Genomic DNA, 20,221 nt, shown 5'->3' with positions numbered 1-20,221 from the left:
CAATCACATTGATCGCTCTTCATCAACACGTCACGTTTCCTCTTCAATGACTTTAGAGGTTAAACATTGAACCTGGCATCAATATTTAAAAATCTTTATTTATTTAATCAGAATTACCAGACATGGAATAAACACAATACTTTAAAGTGCATTAATAGAACTAATGTAATGAGAACAGTTTTTCTACTTAGGGAAAAGTAATTTTTTCAACATGTTTTAGAGAAAAGTCGTGATATTATTTATCATAAACGACAAACACAAGACTAAGAATAAATTGCTTAACTTTATGAGTGTAAGGGACAATCTGAAATTTGAAACATGTTGAGTTTTCTCTCATATGGCAACTTTCCTTTTTACAAAACTGCAGCTTCACTCTGAAAAAATAACTTGATTTTCTTCATAAACTGTAAATGTTTCACGTAGAACAAACACATGAATCCTCGCCTCTAAAAATCATTTACTCATAAAATGTCTGTAAAGTCAAACTTCATCCTGAAACCTTTTCCACATAAAATAAATGTTTCTCAAAATGATGAATTTGTAGAAACATTACGACTCTTACAGAAACATAATATATTTTAATATTACCAATAATATAATATCACTTTGTAATAAAAGGAAAGTTGGGACCTTATTCTCAATTATCTGCCTTTTTTTTCTAGCTCAGTTAAAACTTTATTCTCATAACATTTTACTCAATAAATAACTTTGTTATAATCACATGTTTCTCAAAAAGAAATAGCTTTCTTCTCAAAATATTTCAATTTAATTTTCTGGAACTTAAGATAGGATTTACCCTTAATAATAGTAATAATAACAATAATAATAATAATAATAACATGCTGTACCAGTCCAGAATATTTTATAATACGACATTTGTTCCAGAATCAGGTCGTCTGTTGAACGTAAACAGAAATTAAGATTTGTAAACAACCACTTCTGTACAAAAAGAAACAGAAACAAGCTTCAGATAGAAAACAACTGAACAAACAACTGAAGAAATGTCTCTGTACAATTCATAAAGTTCATAAAGTTCATAAAGTTCATCGTTCTGTCGTCACCTTCTTACACAAATAAAAAAACACCAAATCAAATATTTCTCCTTGAGTTAGCGCTGCTCTCACTCCTCATACATAAAATAGAGTCTTTGTTAGTATTTGCCTATTTACAGGAGTTGCAATATATATATACACGTAGTATTTTGTCAGTGTTTCTCGTACAGGCGGCGGAGCGGGGGCCTCGACCCAGGAGGACGCCCCGCCTCCTGGAATTATGGATCCTAGCAGAATTACAGGGCTGCGATTGGCCGAGAAGCCGGAGGTCGAGATCTGGAACGTCCGGTTGGATTCATAATCCAGGAAGTGGTCCTGAGAGCCAGCGGCAGCCGGTGATGTCATCTTCACTGGCTTCACACTGTGTCCGAACGCCTGGATATCGAACAGTTTCTCCGATAAAACAGATTTCACGTTACTTCTCAAACGAGTCACTGAGACATCGTCTTCTGCTGGTTCGAGGAATCGAGCGTGTGTTGGTGCTCGTTTGAACTCGAGTTCATTGACCTTTGAACTCGAGTTCATTGACCTTTGAACTCGCGTTTCAGCTGAAATTCTTTGTTGTGGAACTTCAGAAATCAGAGTTTTACTTTGAGAACAGACGTGTTTGAGGCTCAGTGTCGAGGAGGAGAAGAGCTGCAGCTCGCGTCCCGTCCAGTCAGACGACTTCAGTTTGAACTCAACAGTGACATCACAGGTGGGTGTGGTTACAGCCGAGGAACTACCAAAATAAAAGCTTGGTTTTAAAACAAAGTAAAACGATTTAAACCAAGTGTGACTTTAATTTGTTGAGACCAAACATCAGTGATCTGTTGTAGCGTCGTCTCTGGACTGGTCTGTGGACTGGTCTGTGGACTGGTCTCTGGACTGGTCTGTGGACTGGTCTGTGGACTGGTCTCTGGACTGGTTTCTGGACGGGATCCGACTCACAGGATGTTATGGTACAGATGGATTCAGGGGCCACATCCTTCAAACGACTCTCCAGGGGCCAAACTGGGGCTCGGCCACGAAGGCGGAGCTGAAGTGAGTCTGGTCTGAAGAGCAACGTCCCAACGGATCCATGTTGTCTCGGGGACTGAAGGACGCGTTGGACGTGTCCTCGGAGCTGAGACACAGCCGAGGTCTCACCGACCCCGAGCTGAGTCTCTGAGCTCCGGTAAGAGTCAAATAAAAATCTGTTTGACTCACAGAGAAGAAATTAACGTGAATGTTAATTTGACTTTAAATTCTTAAATTAGAGATAAAATGAAAAAGTCTCAGTTCTATTTGAACACAGTAAATGTCGTGAAAATACGAACTTTATCTGAAAATATTGTTATAAAATTACAACTTATTAACAAAAAGTTTTAAAATCTGTGAAATGTTGCTTTCATCCGAAATGAATCATTTTCCTTTTTCTTTTCGATCTGTGGCTCATAAACCAAAGTTAAATGAAGTCGGAGCTGGACTCAGACTCACATCATAGAAACAACAACTTGAATTATTATAGTAAATATGACTGAAGTGAGATCAGCTGCACAAACACACAACACAACTGAATCAAGAGTAAACACAACCTCTGTGTCTCTAAACCTGAGGTTCTGCAAAAGTGCTTCGTTGCCGCGAGAAGCCGCTTCACTTCCTCTTCACCTCCGCCCGCCCACATCCACCGGATCGACCAATGGGAGGACAGCGGGGTCTCTCCGTTAAAAGCCGACTGGTCGTTGGGACCGACGCTGGATCCCAAACGTTTCCCCGTCGACTCTTACGCATGTTTGTATTTATCTGTGACGTCATCCTGTAAACTCGTCTGATTGGCTGTCACGTCATCATCCGTCCAATCGTCTTACGACCACTTTCACTTTGTCAAAAGACAAAACCTTTGTTTAGTTTTTTAAAAAAACACTTTAAATAGACAGAGAATATTTGAGTTCACCCCGTTTGACCTCCGTCCCTGGTTCTGAAGCCGGGAAGCAACAAACCACACGTTGGGTGGGTTGAGATCAGAGAAGCTTTGCTCTGTAGTAAACGAGTTCACACATGAAAACAGTGGACTTGTCCTTTAAACACTGATCAGAAACGTCACAGGAGACGTTTAAAGTTCGTTTCCATCGTTAAAGTCTCCAAACGAAAAGCAGCAAAAGCTGAAGAGTCGACGTCTCAACACTGAAACAACGTTTGGTAGAAAACCAGCATCTACACTTTCATCCAGCGAAGAAAGTCCAGTGTCCTGACCGTCCGCCGGGCCCCTGAACGCACCGTGTGTCCGGCACAGACACGACAGTGAACGCACCGCCGCTGCTGATGTTAACTCCTGGAGGATCAGAACCCGCTCTGCGAGAAACATGGCGGCCAATAGGAGCCACTCGTCAGAGGTCAGAGGTCAGCGACAGCTCTGACGAGAACCAGAGCCGCGAGTTCGATTCCAGGTTCAACACGAGCTCCTCTCAGTCCGCTATTGGTTGAAAAAGAGGTTTGAATATTCGTTAAATCCAGACGAGCATCATGTGAAAGGTTAGAGTTTAAAAAGTGGGACCATCCTGTTTCCTGTTATTTCCTCCACCAGCGTCACATGATCGATCCCTGAAGTCTAGGATCGGAATTTGTGCCGTTGAATAAATACTGTTTGAAAAAATTTGAGTTGAATTCAGAGGAAAAAAATTAAATACATAAATTCAACGAAAGAAAATTGGAAACGATTTAAGCTGTTGCTCCAAACAGTCGCCAATAAGGAATCGCTCATCGTACACCGCAGCTCTACGACCCATAATGCAACACTCTGTAACAGCCGCTGTCCCGGGAACCTTTTGGTTTTAGTCGCTTGCTTTGGGGCGACATCATCAACAGGAGGCCAGACTGCCTCTCGTCTGATTGGTCAGAAGTAAGAGTGGGTGTTTCCTCTTCCTGTTTCCCTGTGACGATCATCGGTCTGACTTCACAGGAACAGGTTCTGGGTCAGTTTGACGACCTCGGTTCAACCGTCAGTTCCAGTGTCGGACAAAACTAAAAGAAAAACCAGGAAACAGAAGAAGACGTCGAGGGGGAGGAGTTTCTTTTGAGGACGAGAGGATTGGGACTCTTTCAGTTTGTTTGTCCCGATGTTGGTGAAACGTCCTCGTCGTGTCTCTATGTGTCTTTGGGCTCCAGTTTGCAGGACATGTCAAACAGCAGGTTCTGGTTATCGATCACCTGCAGCTGACGGATGTACGCCTTCGTCTGCAGGTGTGAGGGGGACGTCTCTGTGTCCATGGCTACAGGAGACAAAACAAAACCACTCATCAGTCAGAGGTGCAGTGTCTCAGTGTCACCACCAGAGGGACACACGGCTGGAGAATATCAAACAGTGTGTGTGTGTGTGTGTGTGTGTGTGTGTGTGTGTGTGTGTGTGTGTGTGTGTGTGTGTTACCGAGCTGACTGCTCCTGTAGCGTCTGATGATTCTCACCATCTCTGCCACTTTATGCTGAAGACGAGGAGAAGAGGAAGAGGAGGATGAAGTGTGAGAGACACAATCACACAAACTTACTTTAATCGATTGTGACTCGAAAACTTCGCCTCACTTAAAATTCACAGAAAGACGAAAAGTAAAATCCTCTGATGCGAACTCTTTGTTTCACAGCTAAAGATTTGACAGGAAGTGACATCACTCACCATCTTCTCAAAGTTGACGAGTTCCCCGTGAAAAGTTTTACAGCTTTCGTGAAGAAACGTCAGATCTGACGAGACGGAGACAATCAGTCAGTCACACCAGAGACGATTCAACAGCAGCAGGAAACAGGAGAATCCACAAATATTATGAAAACACAAAAACATGTAAACTTAAGGACGATACATTTTTAAACAATAAAACTATAAAGGATAGAATCAGTCGTTTTCATCAGCGCATAAAATAATCATCGTTAAATATGAATCAATGTGACGAGACTGTGCTGCTCCCAACAACTGAGCAGCTGGACCGTCTACTTCCTGTTTCCACCACATGACCAGTGGAGGTGAGGGGTCATGTGACCTGTGACCTCATTGGTTGGTACCTTTCAGCAGCAGAGGTGTGAACGGGATCAGAGGAGGTCTGAGGCCGGTGATCAGGTCTCTGTACGACTTGTGGTTCCTGGAGGGATCCTGAAGGATGAGGAGACCATCAGCCACTATATAGAGATCTATAGATATACACAGATCTATAGAAATACAGAGATGTAGATACACATTTCTGGATGTGACTGAAAACTCACTGCAATGCTCTCAAACTGCTGAAACTGTTTCCTGAACTTCCCCGGGAGTCCCTGAAAACAGACACACACACACACACAGATGTCAATCACTGAAAACCTTCTGACGTGTTGTTGTTGTTGTTGTTGTTGACTTCAGGTGAGCACGTTACCTCCCAGGTGAGTCGCAGTCTGCCGATGGCCGGGTTGTCCAGCCCCAGAACGACGGCGAGGAACGACAACAGGTCCTGATGCTGTTTACACCTGAAACACAACTTCATGGTCACTGTCACGTTCATTACAGACCAAATGATCAAATGTCAAAATGTCAACAGATTCAAACTGCAGCTGCAGAGTGAGGTGTTCAGGTGAGGATCATCACGAGCTGTAGATGATGTCCGGGTCACATCTGGACTCACAGGGCTGCGATCTTGATGAACTTGCGCAGCAGCTGGATTCTCTTCGGCAGCGAGTGACACTGCAGGATCTCCGTGGCGACCCAGTGCTGCACCTCGCTGCAGCGCTGCAGTACCAGCTCCAGGTTCAGGGGGCGCCAGCGCGACTGCTCCCCATGAAACACATAACACACAAACTCCACCTGCAGAAGAAGAAGTTTCCAGACTGAAAGACCAACGAGAGCTCGAGGACACGCCCCCCCGTCACCTGCACCCATTGGACGGTACTAGCTGTCAATCACACTGTGGTACCCCCCCCCCCCCCCCCCACCCGGGGCTTTATGGTCTGTTTGACTCTAAATCAGCTGTCATGTGACTGACCTCGTGCACACAGCTGAACAGCTCCCAGTCAAACGCCACCAGCTGATTGGCTACTTCCTCTGCAGACATGTCGTGGAGTTTGCTGTCACCTGGTGTCCAGTGGATCTCCTCAGGAAGAGGAAGCTTCACACACACACACACACACACACACACACACACACACACACACACACACACACACACACACACACACACACACACACACACACACACACACACACACACACACACACACACACACACACACACACACACACACACACACACACACAATATTAGAATTCCTTTGTGGTCATCAGAAAATACAAATGAGCCGGACAATCCAACAAAACCCAAATCCCTCCCCCCTCCTCCCGGCTCCTCACCAGTGACTCCAGTTCCGAGGCCTCGCAGGCGAACAGGTGTGTGTTGACTCCCAGTGTCGTGAACACGGCTTCATCACTGGGACGGAACACGGCTTTCTCTGAACACACACATTCAGCGCATTTAAAAACAACCACTCAGATCAGTAGTGTGTGCGTGTGTGTGTGCCTGTGTGTGTCTGTGTGTGTCTGTGTAGTGTGTGTGCCTGTGTGTGTGTGTGTCTCCTGACCTCCGGCTGACGTGACTGCCACCAGGATGAGGTTTCTGGGCAGAACCGGTTGATCTTCACTGTACTGAAGCTTCTCTCGCACCAGAGCCAGAATCTCTCCGACCCGACAGGACAGGCGGCTCCTGATGGTGACGTAGGAATGATCCGGAGTGTAGACCCTGCAGAAGACTGGACACACAACCCCACACCATCAGGGACACGTCACAACCCCACACCATCAGGGACACATCACAACCCCATCACTTGAGGTCAGCTATTTGCTTCTTATTAAGATCATTTTTCAAATAAAAAATAATGACACTTTTTGAAAGATTTCTGATTATGAGGAATCACGTCTGAGTTGAGGCTGTGACATCATAGAGGTGAACAGACGTGTAGGAGTTACACTCAGCACATTGTGTTCCAATGCTGTGTGTGTGTGTGTGTGTGTGTGTGTGTGTATGTGTGTGTGTGTGGTCCTGGGTGTGTCAGGCAGTTTGTGATTTGTATGTCCCGACCACAGACTGCAGGTGTGTTTGCATTTCAACTGTGTGTATGTGTTTACGGATTGGACAGCTTTATATGTCTGTTCCTGCAGGTGTGTGTGTGTGTGTGTGTGTGTGTGTGTGTGTGTGTGTGTGTGTGTGTGTGTGTGTGTGTGTGTGTGTGTGTGTGTCGTACTCTCGTCGGAGCCTCTGAAGGCCTCCCTCGGCTGCAGGCAGGCGTCGATACGCCTGAAGTGTCTGAACAGAGGACGGACCTGCTTCTTCCTTCTCTCCTTCTCCTCAACTGACCTGAAAACAAACACACACACACACACACAAACACACACACACACACACAGTTTTAATTGATTACATCCAGGACCTTTTTTAATGACCTTTGACCTCCTAAATCTAATCAGTTCATCAGGTCAAGTTGAAACTCCCTCAGGACAGAGACAATAAAGTCAGTGGCCACTAGGTGTCGCCAACGCAGAGGAATAACAAAATATTGATAATAAAGAACTCGACAGAAATATAGATTTACTGACATTGTTTAAATATCAGAACTACATGAAGCATGTATGATAAATGTAGATTGACAATATAAAAATACACTGTGTGTGTGTGTGTATCAGTTGTGTGTTAATGTGTGTCTTACGGGCAGTGTAAGATCTCGGCCCATCTCTGCAGCTTCAGGACGTCGTCCACCAGCTCCGGATGACGAGTCAACTCCTGAACCGCACACAGGTAGAGCTCCTACACACACACACACACACACACACACACACACACACACACACACACACACACACAAAATCAATATAACACAAGTTTTATTTTTCAAATGAAAATAGAGAAGACAAAGTTTGTGAGACGTGTGTACATGTGTTAATGTATGTGTAAGTGTGTGTATGTGTGAGTGTATGTGTTGTGTCGTGTATGTGTGCGTGTGTTGTGTGTGTGTGTTACCTTGGGGAAGTTGTTGCTGCGCTCCCCCTCCTCCTGCAGCAGCTCTCTGTACGTGTCCAGGTATCTAAACGCCATGTTCAGCACCGCCTGCTTCCTCTCGGCGGCGTCCAGCCCCCCCTCTGCCTCCACCTCCCCCCCCCCTCCTCCCCCTCTCGCCCTCCCTCCCCTCCGTCTCCAGAGTGAATCTGAGAACATGTGAGGTAAGGAGGACACACACTTTGATTCACTGAGTGAACGAGACAACATGTGTGTCACATGACTGACGTCCACTGGTCACGTGATGTAAACAGGAAGTAGATCGTCTCCTCTGCCGTCTGGTGCTTAGTGACAGAAACTCCTCTGAAGGAGGAGCAGTGATGAAGAGTCAGAGCAGGAAGTGTGACTGGCAGGAAGTGTAACTGACAGGAAGTGTTACTGGCAGGAAGTGTGACTGGCAGGAAGTGTGACTGGCAGGAAGTGTAACTGGCAGGAAGTGTTACTGACAGGAAGTGTAACTGACAGGAAGTGTTACTGGCAGGAAGTGTGACTGACAGGAAGTGTGACTGGCAGGAAGTGTGACTGGCAGGAAGTGTGACTGACAGGAAGTGTGACTGACAGCAAGTGTGACTGACAGCAAGTGTGACTGACAGCAAGTGTGACTGGCAGCAAGTGTGACTGGCAGCAAGTGTGACTGGCAGGAAGTGTGACTGACAGGAAGTGTGACTGGCAGCAAGTGTGACTGGCAGCAAGTGTGACTGGCAGGAAGTGTGACTGGCAGGAAGTGTGACTGGCAGGAAGTGTGACTGGCAGGAAGTGTTACTGGCAGGAAGTGTAACTGGCAGGAAGTGTTACTGGCAGGAAGTGTGACTGGCAGGAAGTGTGACTGGCAGGAAGTGTGACTGGCAGGAAGTGTAACTGGCAGGAAGTGTTACTGGCAGGAAGTGTAACTGACAGGAAGTGTTACTGACAGGAAGTGTTACTGACAGGAAGTGTTACTGACAGGAAGTGTTACTGACAGGAAGTGTTACTGACAGGAAGTGTTAGCGATGCTTTGTGTTCACTTCTGGTAGTCGAGTCATGTGACTGATGAGAACCAATCAGGAAGAGAACGCCTGTGTCATCATTTACTCAAGTCTCAGTTTCTGTGCTAACCTTTTAGCTCTCCACCAAACAGAGGCAGTGGAGGAACCGTCACAGATGAGTGTGTCACATCAAATTCGTTCAGACTGGATTCTTGACGGAGGAGACGGCCTCAGAACAAACTTCCTGATTTTCCATAAGTGGGCCTAAAAATAAAATAATTCTCCTGAGGGTGGCGCCAGAGGGGAGACTCGGGGGAAGCAGCACATTTTATGAAAATCTGTTAGAAGTAGATCTTTGCACTGAACATGTTGAGTGAAACAAACCTGATAAAAACTTAACAGAAGAGTTCAGCTGTCAGTCACACACATGAGGACCGTTGGACATCCACACCTTAACTCAGCGCCGTGAGCACATTCTGTCAGGGTAATTATGCGTGTGTGTGTGTGTGTGTGTCTGTGTGTGAGAAGGATACTGCTGCAGCAGAACTTGCTGGAGCCTGTCGGCTGTCAGGAAGATGGGATGTGTCAACATGAAGTCATCCAGCAGAGTTTCTACAGAGACACAGAGACGGACGTCAGTTATGAACGAGTCCAGTTACATACAAACATAATTCAGCCACAGAGTCATGTGAAAGGATTTTAATGAAAATTATTTTTTAAAATTGTATCAGATTAATATTCTCAGCTATTCAACACATTGGGACAATGAGACCTGAAGCTGCTTCGGTTTCTTCTGTCAGTGTTGAAATGCATTCTGGGTACAAAATCTAATGACGTCATCTTTGAGTGCAGGTGAGTGTTTGTTCCTGAGACGCCATGACAACAACACAACGTCACGTTTGACCACGAAAGGGAAGTTTGTATCAAATCTGACATTTAAAACACAGTATATTCTATACAAGTGTGTACATATGTATATATGTACATATAGAGGAGTGTATGTGTGTGTGAGATGGATGCTGCAGTGGGTGTGGCCTGTCGGGGGTCCGCCTCGCTGCAGGCAGTTACCATAGAGACCACATTGCCAACAGTGAGAGGATAAAGAAGGAAAAGTGTGAAAAGAAGAAACAAGAGAGAAATATGTGTGTTGATGAATCAGGTAATAAACGCCATAGATCCCAGTAAATACAAAGGTTGTTCCTGTCCTTCAGAATAAAAGCAGCTGAAGTGACTGTGACCACTTCCTGTTTGCAGTGACCTCAGCGATGAGCAGACACTGGATCTGTGACACTGAAGGAAAATGACAAACATGAAGATTCTTCTGCAGAATCTCGATGACGTCCACAGGAAGGTAACGGTTTGTTTTAATAAAGCACACACACATTCACACAGTGCATCTATCAGAGGACTCTGTGAGGGGACGGAGCTGGGGGAGCCCCTCCACCTGCACCACGGAGGAGCTGGGAGCTGATTGGTCCTCACGTTTAAAAGGCAGCAACACAGAGACTCAGTTGTTTTCACTTTGGAACAGGACCTAGTTCAGTTTGATCCAGACCCAGAACTCCTCTTCTGCTCTGAGGAACCTTCCACACCTGAGGTTAAGGTTCAGGTGTGAACGAGTCCTGGATCAAATCTTCTCCTGAGAACAACAACATGGACGTGTTCTGTTTCTGTGAAGAGAAGTGGGAGGATTTCAGCTCTCTCTCTCTCTCTCTCTCTCTCTCTCTCTCTCTCTCTCTGGTTGCTATGTGAACAGGTGCTAAAGAGCCTCTTATGAATCTGCACACACACACAACACGTGTGTCTACAGGAAGTTGGATGAGAGAAACCTGCAGCTCCGAGAGGTCGAGAAAGAGGAGGAGGAGGAGGAGGAGGAGGAGGAAGGTGAAAGCTTCCATAGAGAGGTGGGCAGCTTGTTCACTTCATCTTTTCTTGGAAAGAGGAAAAGCAGAAATGTCCTCCCACACAGAGCCGTCCTGTCACACTGCCTCACCGACCTTTACCTTCACTTTCTTCTTCTTCTTCTTCTTCTTCTTCTTCTTCCTCTTCAGAAGTGTAAACATTTTTGACTCCAGGTTCAAACAGACCCAACTCAACATCGAAGGACACTGAAGGTTACCATGGACACCACAGTATGAAACCTGAGGATTGGTCCATGTCCCAGAACCAGAAACACACCAGCATAGAAGCTCTACTGCCACTGGTGTTTCACTGGTGTTTCACTGGTGTTTCACTGGTGTTTCACTGGTGTAACTACATTGCATCTCACACACACCTACAAAGCACAATGAAAGCTCGGCTGGGAGGCTACGATCGAAGGCTACGTGCGGAGGCTACGATCGGAGGCTACGTGGGGGGGCTACGATCGGAGGCTACGTGGGGGGTCTACGATCTGAGGCTACGTGCGGAGGCTACGTGTGGAGGCTACGTGGGGGGTCTACGATCTGAGGCTACGTGCGGAGGCTACGTGCGGAGGCTACGTGCGGAGGCTACGTGGGGGGTCTACGATCTGAGGCTACGTGCGGAGGCTACGTGTGGAGGCTACGTGGGGGGTCTACGATCTGAGGCTACGTGCGGAGGCTACGATCAGAGGCTACGTTAGGAGGCTATGTGCGGAGGCTACAATCGGAGGCTATGTGGGGGGGCTACAATCGGAGGCTACGTGGGGGAGGCTACGATCGGAGGCTACGTTAGGAGGCTATGTGCGGAGGCTACAATCGGAGGCTACGTGGGGGGGCTACATTCGGAGGCTACGTGCGGAGGCTACGTGGGGGGGCTACATTCGGAGGCTACATTCGGAGGCTACGTTCGGAGGCTACGATCAGAGGCTACGTTAGGAGGCTATGTGCGGAGGCTACAATCGGAGGCTATGTGGGGGGGGCTACAATCGGAGGCTACGTGGGGGAGGCTACGATCGGAGGCTACGTGCGGAGGCTACGGTCGGAGGCTACGTGGGGGGGCTACATTCGGAGGCTACGTGCGGAGGCTACGATCAGAGGCTACGTGGGGGGCTACGATCGGAGGCTACGTGCGGAGGCTACGATCAGAGGCTACGTGTAGAGGCTAGAATCGGTGGCTACGTGCGGAGGCTACGTGGGAACCTATGGCAGAAGCTGGAATCGGGCTTAACATGGGGGAGGCAGTGTTTATGACCTATACTGCAGCCAGCCACCAGGGGGCGAACCAGGTGATTTGGCTTCACTGTTGTTTAGCTGTCACCAACAGGAAGTGGTGATAATGCAACTGTGTGAAGTCCCCACAACAAGAGTAGGACTGAAACACAAACACACACAATTCGACAGACTTGTGAGGACCTGACTCAGTAGAAATGTTATTGACATTGTTTCACAGACTCGAACCTGCAACAACATGTCTGCTCCTGAGAGGGTGTTCAGTTCTAGACAATCAGGTTCAGTCACACACACACACATTCAAACAACAACAATAAGCTCAGTCGTCACAGTGTGTGTGTGTGTGTGTGTGTGGTACTAACTCATTCTTCACATCCTCAGGTTGTGTTCAGTCGTCCCTGAGGAGACCTCATGTTCTGATGATGAACATATTCCTGCTCACATGAACGTACGGCGCCACCATGAGGTTCTCTGTGACGTCTCCAGCTTTCTAACGCGTTCATGTTGTTTGTGTGGCAGCTCATCACTGGCTCAGTTTTTTGTGTATATTATTATCAGTGTGTGTAAAACAATAAATAGACAAAAAGTTTCCCAACAGTTTTATAAAAGTGGAATAAACCAGTAAAAACTTCCTCACATACACACACACACACACACATTCTCACGTTCTCTCTCTCTTTTCAAAAACCTCCCGACTGACATCGAACATGACGACATCAGAAGAACACTTCACTGCTGCAGCACGACAATCATACAACTTCATCTGCAGCAGCTTTATGACTGTGTGTGTGTGAGTGTGAGTGTGTGTCTGTGTGTGAGTGAGTGAGTGTGTGTGAGTAAGTTTGAGTGTGTTTGTGAGTATGTGAGAGTGTGTGTGTGAGTGTGTGTGTCTGTGTGTGTGTGTTGCAGACGGAGCTGGATGTGGGTCACACTGACTGAGCAGCTTCACCAGGCTCCGGCTCTGCAGTAATTAAATATGAAGTACGGTGTAATTTCCCAGCTGCTGAGACAAAAACACCTCGGACGAGGAGGACGTGTCTTCAGACTCGTCCACACCCGAGGACACGATGTCTCTCTGCTCATGTTAATCATGTTTTCACACGTCTGTGCTTGTGATCATCGACTGGTCGATGTTAAATAAATGAAGAGCATCTTCCTGCGTTCAGAATTACAAACACTACTGAAACCTCTGAGTTAATTAAAGCAACTGGACCTACAACCAATCACAGCACAGACATGTTGTCTTGTTGGCTCAATGTAGATGCTCATCAAATTAGGCTCCGCCTCCCTCAGAGGCAGCAGTGGGACCAGTTCACTTCACATTACATGTCATGTAGCTGACGCTTTTGTCCAAAGCGACTTACATTATTATTACACTCAACATTTATGAGGCGCCATTTAGGGGTTCAGTTTCTTGCCAAGGACACTTCGGCATGCAGATGGGGAAGAGTGGGGATTGAACCGGCAACCTTCTTGTTGGAGAACGCCCACTCTAGCCCCTAGGCCACACAGTGGGACCAGTTCACTTCACAGGCTCATTCCAATACTTTCATCCCAACCTATCCCAGGATGCATTGCACTGTAGTGGCGAGCGTTTTAGGTGATGGCGCCAGTAAGCAACAAGACGTCCTTGAGTCTCAAGTCCACCGAGCAGCGGAGACATGTCCTCAAGCTGTGTCCAGCTGCAGCTCTGTTGCTAGGAAACAGCATCAGGGAGGGAGGAGCTTGGGACGGAGCGCCTGTCATCCATTTATAAACAAAGATGGAGGACACGTCTCCACTTCCTGTTGGCGTGGCGTGGTGCCGCAGCCGTCCCGCCCACACATGCACTGCTAATGTGAAGGAGGTCGGGTTTGTGACCTATGCTGCAGCTGGCCACCAGGGGGATCCCTTCATTGACAGTTCTATTTGTGTGGCGGTGGCTCAGTGAACCAGGGAGAGGGGATTGGCTCTGAGACTCATTGGCCGATCAATTCTCCTCCCATTCAAAGTCAGCAGCTGAGCTGCCGGGGGGAGGGGGGGGGGGGGGGGCAACACAAGAGACGTTACCGAGCTGCAAAGCAACAACAGGACAAATTCCCTGGTTTGTGTTTGTGGTTAAGTTGTTGTTTGCACCTGGTCTCTAAATATAACGCTGGAAAATGAACGGTTAAGGCCGATATATGCTTCTCCAAGTCTGTTAGGGACGGACGGAAGGACGGACCCTTTTTGATTTATAGTTCTACGAGCCTTTTTGTTCTGAAAACAATTCACCGCCAGAACAGTAGATGGCGAAACGGAAGTCGAGCTTAGAGAAGCCTACCTCATGAGGTATATAGAAGAAGTCCACGCTGGTTTATTTACGTCCTCCCGGCTCCTCACATACAGTGAACGATGACAACAGAAAAAGGATGTTGATGACGCGACAGTTTTTGCTGAATAAAGTGACACCCAGCGGGTCATAATGCTTTTGTTATCGTGTCTTAACGCAGCGGTTCCCCGGTCTTGTTTCCAAACTGCGTTGCTAATTCAACAGCTGCAACTGCTTGAAGCTACACGGAGGCAGCTAGCTTCCCCCCCCCCCCCAGCTTCCACACACAGTCAGCACGGACACCCGATACCAGCTACTACCAAGTGTTTGCTTCTAACCTGACGGTGTTTGAGAAACAGTGTCATGAGAGCCGTGGGATTAAAGTCAGCGGGTTGTTGCGCTGTTCCCACCGCAGTTAGCATGGTGGCTAGCCCGCTAGCCCCGTTATCAAAGTTCGTTATAACCGTATGTGACCGTACACACATGCTGTAAGTGCTCTAACCAGCCACCGTCAGCCGGACAACGCCGCTGGCTTAACACACTTGTCACATTAATCATAGAGTCGTAGTTGTGATTTTGGTTTATTGTGATGTAGGGAATGGAACAGGAAGTTTGAGGTCCCGAAATGCTGGCGTTAGCGGACCAATCACAGCCAAGTGCTATCCGTGGGCTGTCCGTCATTTCGACGTATAGTTAGAAAAATCAGAGCTGCACGAAAAGCTCTCCGAGGAGCCGGAGAGGCACGGAGAGGGCGTTCCACGTTGGAGAGGGCGGTCCTATCTGTCCGTGTCCGTCAAAACGGAGAAGCATACATTGGCCTTAAGTCTCTGGCTGCTGTGGTGAGGCCCTGGTGGCGACGCCCACTTCAGCAATTTGCTAACAAACATAATGGCAGCTGTAGAAGGTGAAGTCACCTCCCAGAGGAGTGAACGAGAAACAATTCTTTCCGTTGAGGAACCTGTGCGTCGAGTTTTCAGGTAAAAGCCCTCGAGCGTCTTCACACCTGAAACATGCAGCTCGACTGGACGAGTTAGATCTTCAGCTCTGACGCCAGGTCAGCGTGTGACGCTGCTGCTCACGCAGGTGAGTGACAGGTGATGACACACGACCCAACCCGACTCCCACTTTGTTCTGAACAAATATTTCCTTCTTACTTTTTTCATTTAACGAGCGACACGGTCAGAGATTGTTTATAAAAACTAAAGTGGCTCCAGAAAGTAAAGCCAGTATTAGTGTCTGAAAGCTGTCTTCTGTGTATTGACCAGCAGGGGCGACTCCACTGGTAGTTGGAAGTGCTAACTGGTCTAACGGAGGAGGAGGAGGAGGACTGCTCTGATTACACATAAATATCTACAAACATATGGATGAAAGGCTATAGTCGTATAAGTTATAAATTATTCAGCAACTGAAAGGTGTTTGCATGTCAGCCAACCCCCCCCCCCCCCCCCCACAGCTCATAACAATGCATCCTTTGTGAGAGTTTGTTTAACAAGAGAGAAGCTCTTTATTATTAATAAGAGACTCACACTTTAACCTGCTCCTTTTCATTTGGTCTGATCATATTCACTCAGGTCAGTTCCACAGCCTGAGGTCAGAGGTGCTGAGTCGGATGTACCAACAAATGTTACTTTTTAATTTAGAATATGAAAATATAAATATGAAAATGTTCTTGCACACACAGACACACACAGAGTGAAAGAGGAAGAGGATGTTTCACTCTGTTGGATTTGTTAGAGCTTCAGCGTTGCTACAGAGTGAAGCGTCTCTCTCACAAACTCTCTGACAGGAAGTGACAGCAGCGTGCAGACACACAAACCGACTCCGGTCAGTGACCACTGACGCAACTGACGCAACTGACGCAACTGACGCAACTGACGCAACTGACTTCACAGACAAATACGTTTGTTTTTTACTCAGTGAGATTTTGTTAAAAAAAAATTTTATATTGTTATTATTGTTGATTTTATTTTTCATAGGCTTTTCATCTTTCTCTATTTCTTAGTATGAAGTATATATTTTCACATATTTATATTAATGCGTAAATGTTGAATAGTCGCACGTTTTTTTATCGTGTTTTTCTGGATCTGTGTTTCTGACAATATGATGTGTACAGGACACACACACACACACACACACACACACACACACACACACACACACACACACACACACACACACACACACACACACACACACACACACACACACACACACACACACACACACACACACACAGCCCACCCACTTCAGCTGTAATAAGCAGGCTGCGTTTCTGAAAGAGGTCGGCAGCGATTATGTAACCACTGGATCTCTCACACACACACACACACACACACACACACACACACTCACATGCATACACACATGCAGACACACACTCACATGCACACACACGGAGGCTGCAGGAACTGTTTGAACAGTAAAATGAAAACAGGCTGAATATTTCCTCTCAGAAACCATAGATGATAAAAATGGATCTGTTCTCTGCAGACAGTAATTCATCGGCTTATTATCTCCTCAGTTAATCATTAAATATATGTTTGGTCTATTTTAAAGCAGCAGAGCCGATGATGACGTCTGATTTTTATATTAACAGTTTTACATCTTTACTGTGACATGAAGCAGAGAATGTGTGACGGTTCACTGATGATGAACAAATCATAAATCAAGGGTCATTGTGGACAGTGGAGCAGCTTCAGGCTCTGTGTGCTGAACCGGGCCCTGGAGGTGGATTAGGTCGGGTCAGCATAAGAAGCTTTTACAGTTTTTTGTGACATCGGTGCAGTTTCACCTGAAGGCGTCAGGTTCTTCATGTCGAGGAGGATGAAGTGTGACGGAGGAGCAGAGGTGTGAATGTGTTCTGATCTGCAGCCCTGACCAACCCTCTAAAAACAGGTTGTTGTTTTCATGATCCTGTTTTAATCTAGAACGTAGCACGTCTACATCAGAGGTCAGAGGTTAACTCCGGCCGTCGTACAGATGCAGACGTGGGTCACATGTCTGAGGTTCACTGGGACTTCCTGATGATGTCGTGACCTCAGACATGCGCCACAAACAAACGTCTATGAATCCACTTGTGTAAAAGCTGTAGCGTGGCTCGGACCTAGCTACGTCTCTTCTGGTCCCTGAAGACAGAATATCACATGACTGGATTTCTTACCTTTGCAGTGGACGTATCGTTTCCCGGCCACGCTGTCCAGCACCGTGAGGGTCAGGTTGTCGGGGGTGTCAGGATGAAGAGGAGTCCCGCCTCCTCCTCCTCCTCCTCCTCCACTGCCGCCGCCCTCTGGGATCAGACTGGCCTCAGAACTCTGCTCGTCACTGGACAGAGACGGACTGCGGACGTCTCCTCCTCCAGAACCAGATCCACAGCTGTTAGCGCTGCTTGGTACCGTGACCGGGCCGGGCCCGATGGCTGAGGGCCAGGGGGGGGGCTCCTCACTGTCAGGGCTGCTGGGGCCAAAGTTTGTAAGCTTTAGTCACGTGTCTCCGGTGAAAGAGGAAATGTGGAAGGAACTGTCGTGGACATTGAGTTTACAACAAGAAACAAAAGGACTGATGCTAGAAACCTTTTGACTTCGTAGATTATAAGTGTCCTTCTTATTATTAGTGAACGAAGCAGAACGAGTTTGACGGACAGGTGAGTCGACCAATCACTCAGCTGAGACAATAAGACGATGGGATGAGCATTGAACAGCTCAACAACGTCTTCAAATCTGAAACCACCTCCGTCCACATGAAAGCACATGACCTGTGTCACGTGATGTAAACAGGAAGTAGATCGTCTCCTCTGCACTCGGTTCCTAACCCTAACAGTCACTCCTCTGAAGGAGGAGCAGTGATGAAGAGGTGGAAGTGCTACTGACAGGAAGTGTTACTGACAGGAAGTGTTACTGACAGGAAGTGTTACTGACAGGAAGTGTTACTGACAGGAAGTGTAACTGACAGGAGGTGTAACTGACAGGAGGTGTAACTGACAGGAAGTGTTACTGACAGGAAGTGTTACTGACAGGAAGTGCTACTGACAGGAAGTGTAACTGACAGGAAGTGTAACTGACAGGAGGTGTAACTGACAGGAAGTGCTACTGACAGGAAGTGCTACTGACAGGAAGTGTAACTGACAGGAGGTGTAACTGACAGGAAGTGATACTGACAGGAAGTGTTACTGACAGGAAGTGTTACTGACAGGAGGTGTAACTGACAGGAGGTGTAACTGACAGGAGGTGTAACTGACAGGAGGTGTAACTGACAGGAAGTGCTACTGACTGGAGGTGTAACTGACAGGAGGTGTAACTGACAGGAAGTGCTACTGACAGGAAGTGTAACTGACAGTAAGTGTTACTGACAGGAAGTGCTACTGACAGGAAGTGTTACTGACAGGAAGTGTAACTGACAGGAAGTGTTACTGACAGGAAGTGTTACTGACAGGAAGTGTTACTGACAGGACGTGTAACTGACAGGAAGTGTAACTGACAGGAAGTGTTACTGACAGGAAGTGTTACTGACAGGACGTGTAACTGACAGGAAGTGTTACTGACAAGAGGTTTAACTGACAGGAAGTGTTACTGACAGGAGGTGTAACTGACAGGAGGTGTAACTGACAGGAAGTGTTACTGACAGGAAGTGTTACTGACAGGAGGTGTAACTGACAGGAAGTGTTACTGACTGGAACTGTTACTGACAGGAAGTCTAAGCGACACTTGGTGTTACCGCTGCTAGTCGGGTCATGTGACTGATGAGAACCAATCAGGAAGAGAACGTCTGCATCATCGTTTCTAATCATCTCAGTTTCTGGTCGTCCAGATTAAAACGCAGCTCCTCGGTGTTTATACTAATACGAGACCAGCAATGTTTATAATCGGTGTAACCATAGCAACAGCAATGCCTTTTAAAACTACAGTGTCACGGTTTGGATGTAAACGCTGACGGGGGGGGGGGGGGGGGGGGCTGGTCAGATCACTCCTGCCCCTGGGCCTTCTTACCAGTTAGTCCGGCTCTGTCCAGGTCAGATTCAGTGCTACTGTATGACACCTATTAAAAGGTACAGTGTTTACAATGTAGTGACATCTAGTGGTGAAGTGGCATGTTGCAGCTGATCCTGTGGTAGCTTCAGTCGTCATAACAACTCAAAAGGTTTAGTTTGGGCTACTGTAAAAAAAACATGGCTGCCTCCGTAGAGAGGGCCCGCTCCTGATGTAGATATAAAGTATGTTAATATAAAGTATGTTAATATAAAGGCTCATTCTAAGAAAACAACAATTTGAACACACCAGTGAAACCATCACTAGGTACCTGAACACCTCTCGAGCCTGTCCTCCCTCAGGGGACGTCTCCCTGAAGAAGGGGACGACCCGGGACAGACTGGCCCTCCGCCGGGACGCTCCGGTTCCTCCGCTGGCCTTGTCCGCCACCCCGCCCACGAAGCCCCCGGCCCGGGTCAGCGCGGTGGTCTGCTTCTTCAGGAACTTCTCCAGGGGCTTCATCCCCGCCGGCATGGTGGGGGGCAGCGAGAGTGGTGCTGATGGGGGAGGAGGGGTGAGGAGGGGTGCTGATGGAGGAGAAGGGGTGAGGTGGGTTGCTGATGGAGGAGAGGGGGTGAGGAGGGGGGAGGAGGGGGGCTGATGGAGGAGAGGGGGTGAAGAGGGGGGAGGAGGGGGGCTGATGGGTGCTGATGGGGGAGAGGGGGTGAGGAGGGGGGAGAAGGGGTGAGGAGGGGGGCTGATGGGGGAGAAGGGGTGAGGAGGGGGGATGATGGGGGAGAGGG

At 47.5% G+C, this 20,221-nt stretch overlaps 1 protein-coding gene across 1 annotated transcript; it reads right to left on the bottom strand.

The window, feature by feature from the left end:
* Positions 1-78: 78 nt before the first annotated feature.
* Positions 79-19,952, bottom strand: rapgefl1 (Rap guanine nucleotide exchange factor (GEF)-like 1). Its single transcript, XM_053444251.1, is given in 17 exon segments — positions 79-4,282; positions 4,438-4,492; positions 4,681-4,745; positions 5,061-5,148; positions 5,259-5,309; positions 5,408-5,498; positions 5,654-5,832; positions 6,011-6,133; positions 6,376-6,473; positions 6,603-6,770; positions 7,263-7,375; positions 7,725-7,822; positions 8,036-8,167; positions 8,169-8,220; positions 9,570-9,648; positions 17,618-17,910; positions 19,750-19,952. Coding segments are annotated over 17 exon segments (2,013 nt in total). The 3' UTR covers positions 79-4,157.
* Positions 19,953-20,221: the final 269 nt, after the last annotated feature.

This window comes from Pleuronectes platessa, chromosome 16, assembly GCF_947347685.1.
Source record: "Pleuronectes platessa chromosome 16, fPlePla1.1, whole genome shotgun sequence".
NCBI lineage: Eukaryota > Metazoa > Chordata > Actinopteri > Pleuronectiformes > Pleuronectidae > Pleuronectes > Pleuronectes platessa.
This window is presented reverse-complemented; position numbering and strand designations above follow the sequence as displayed.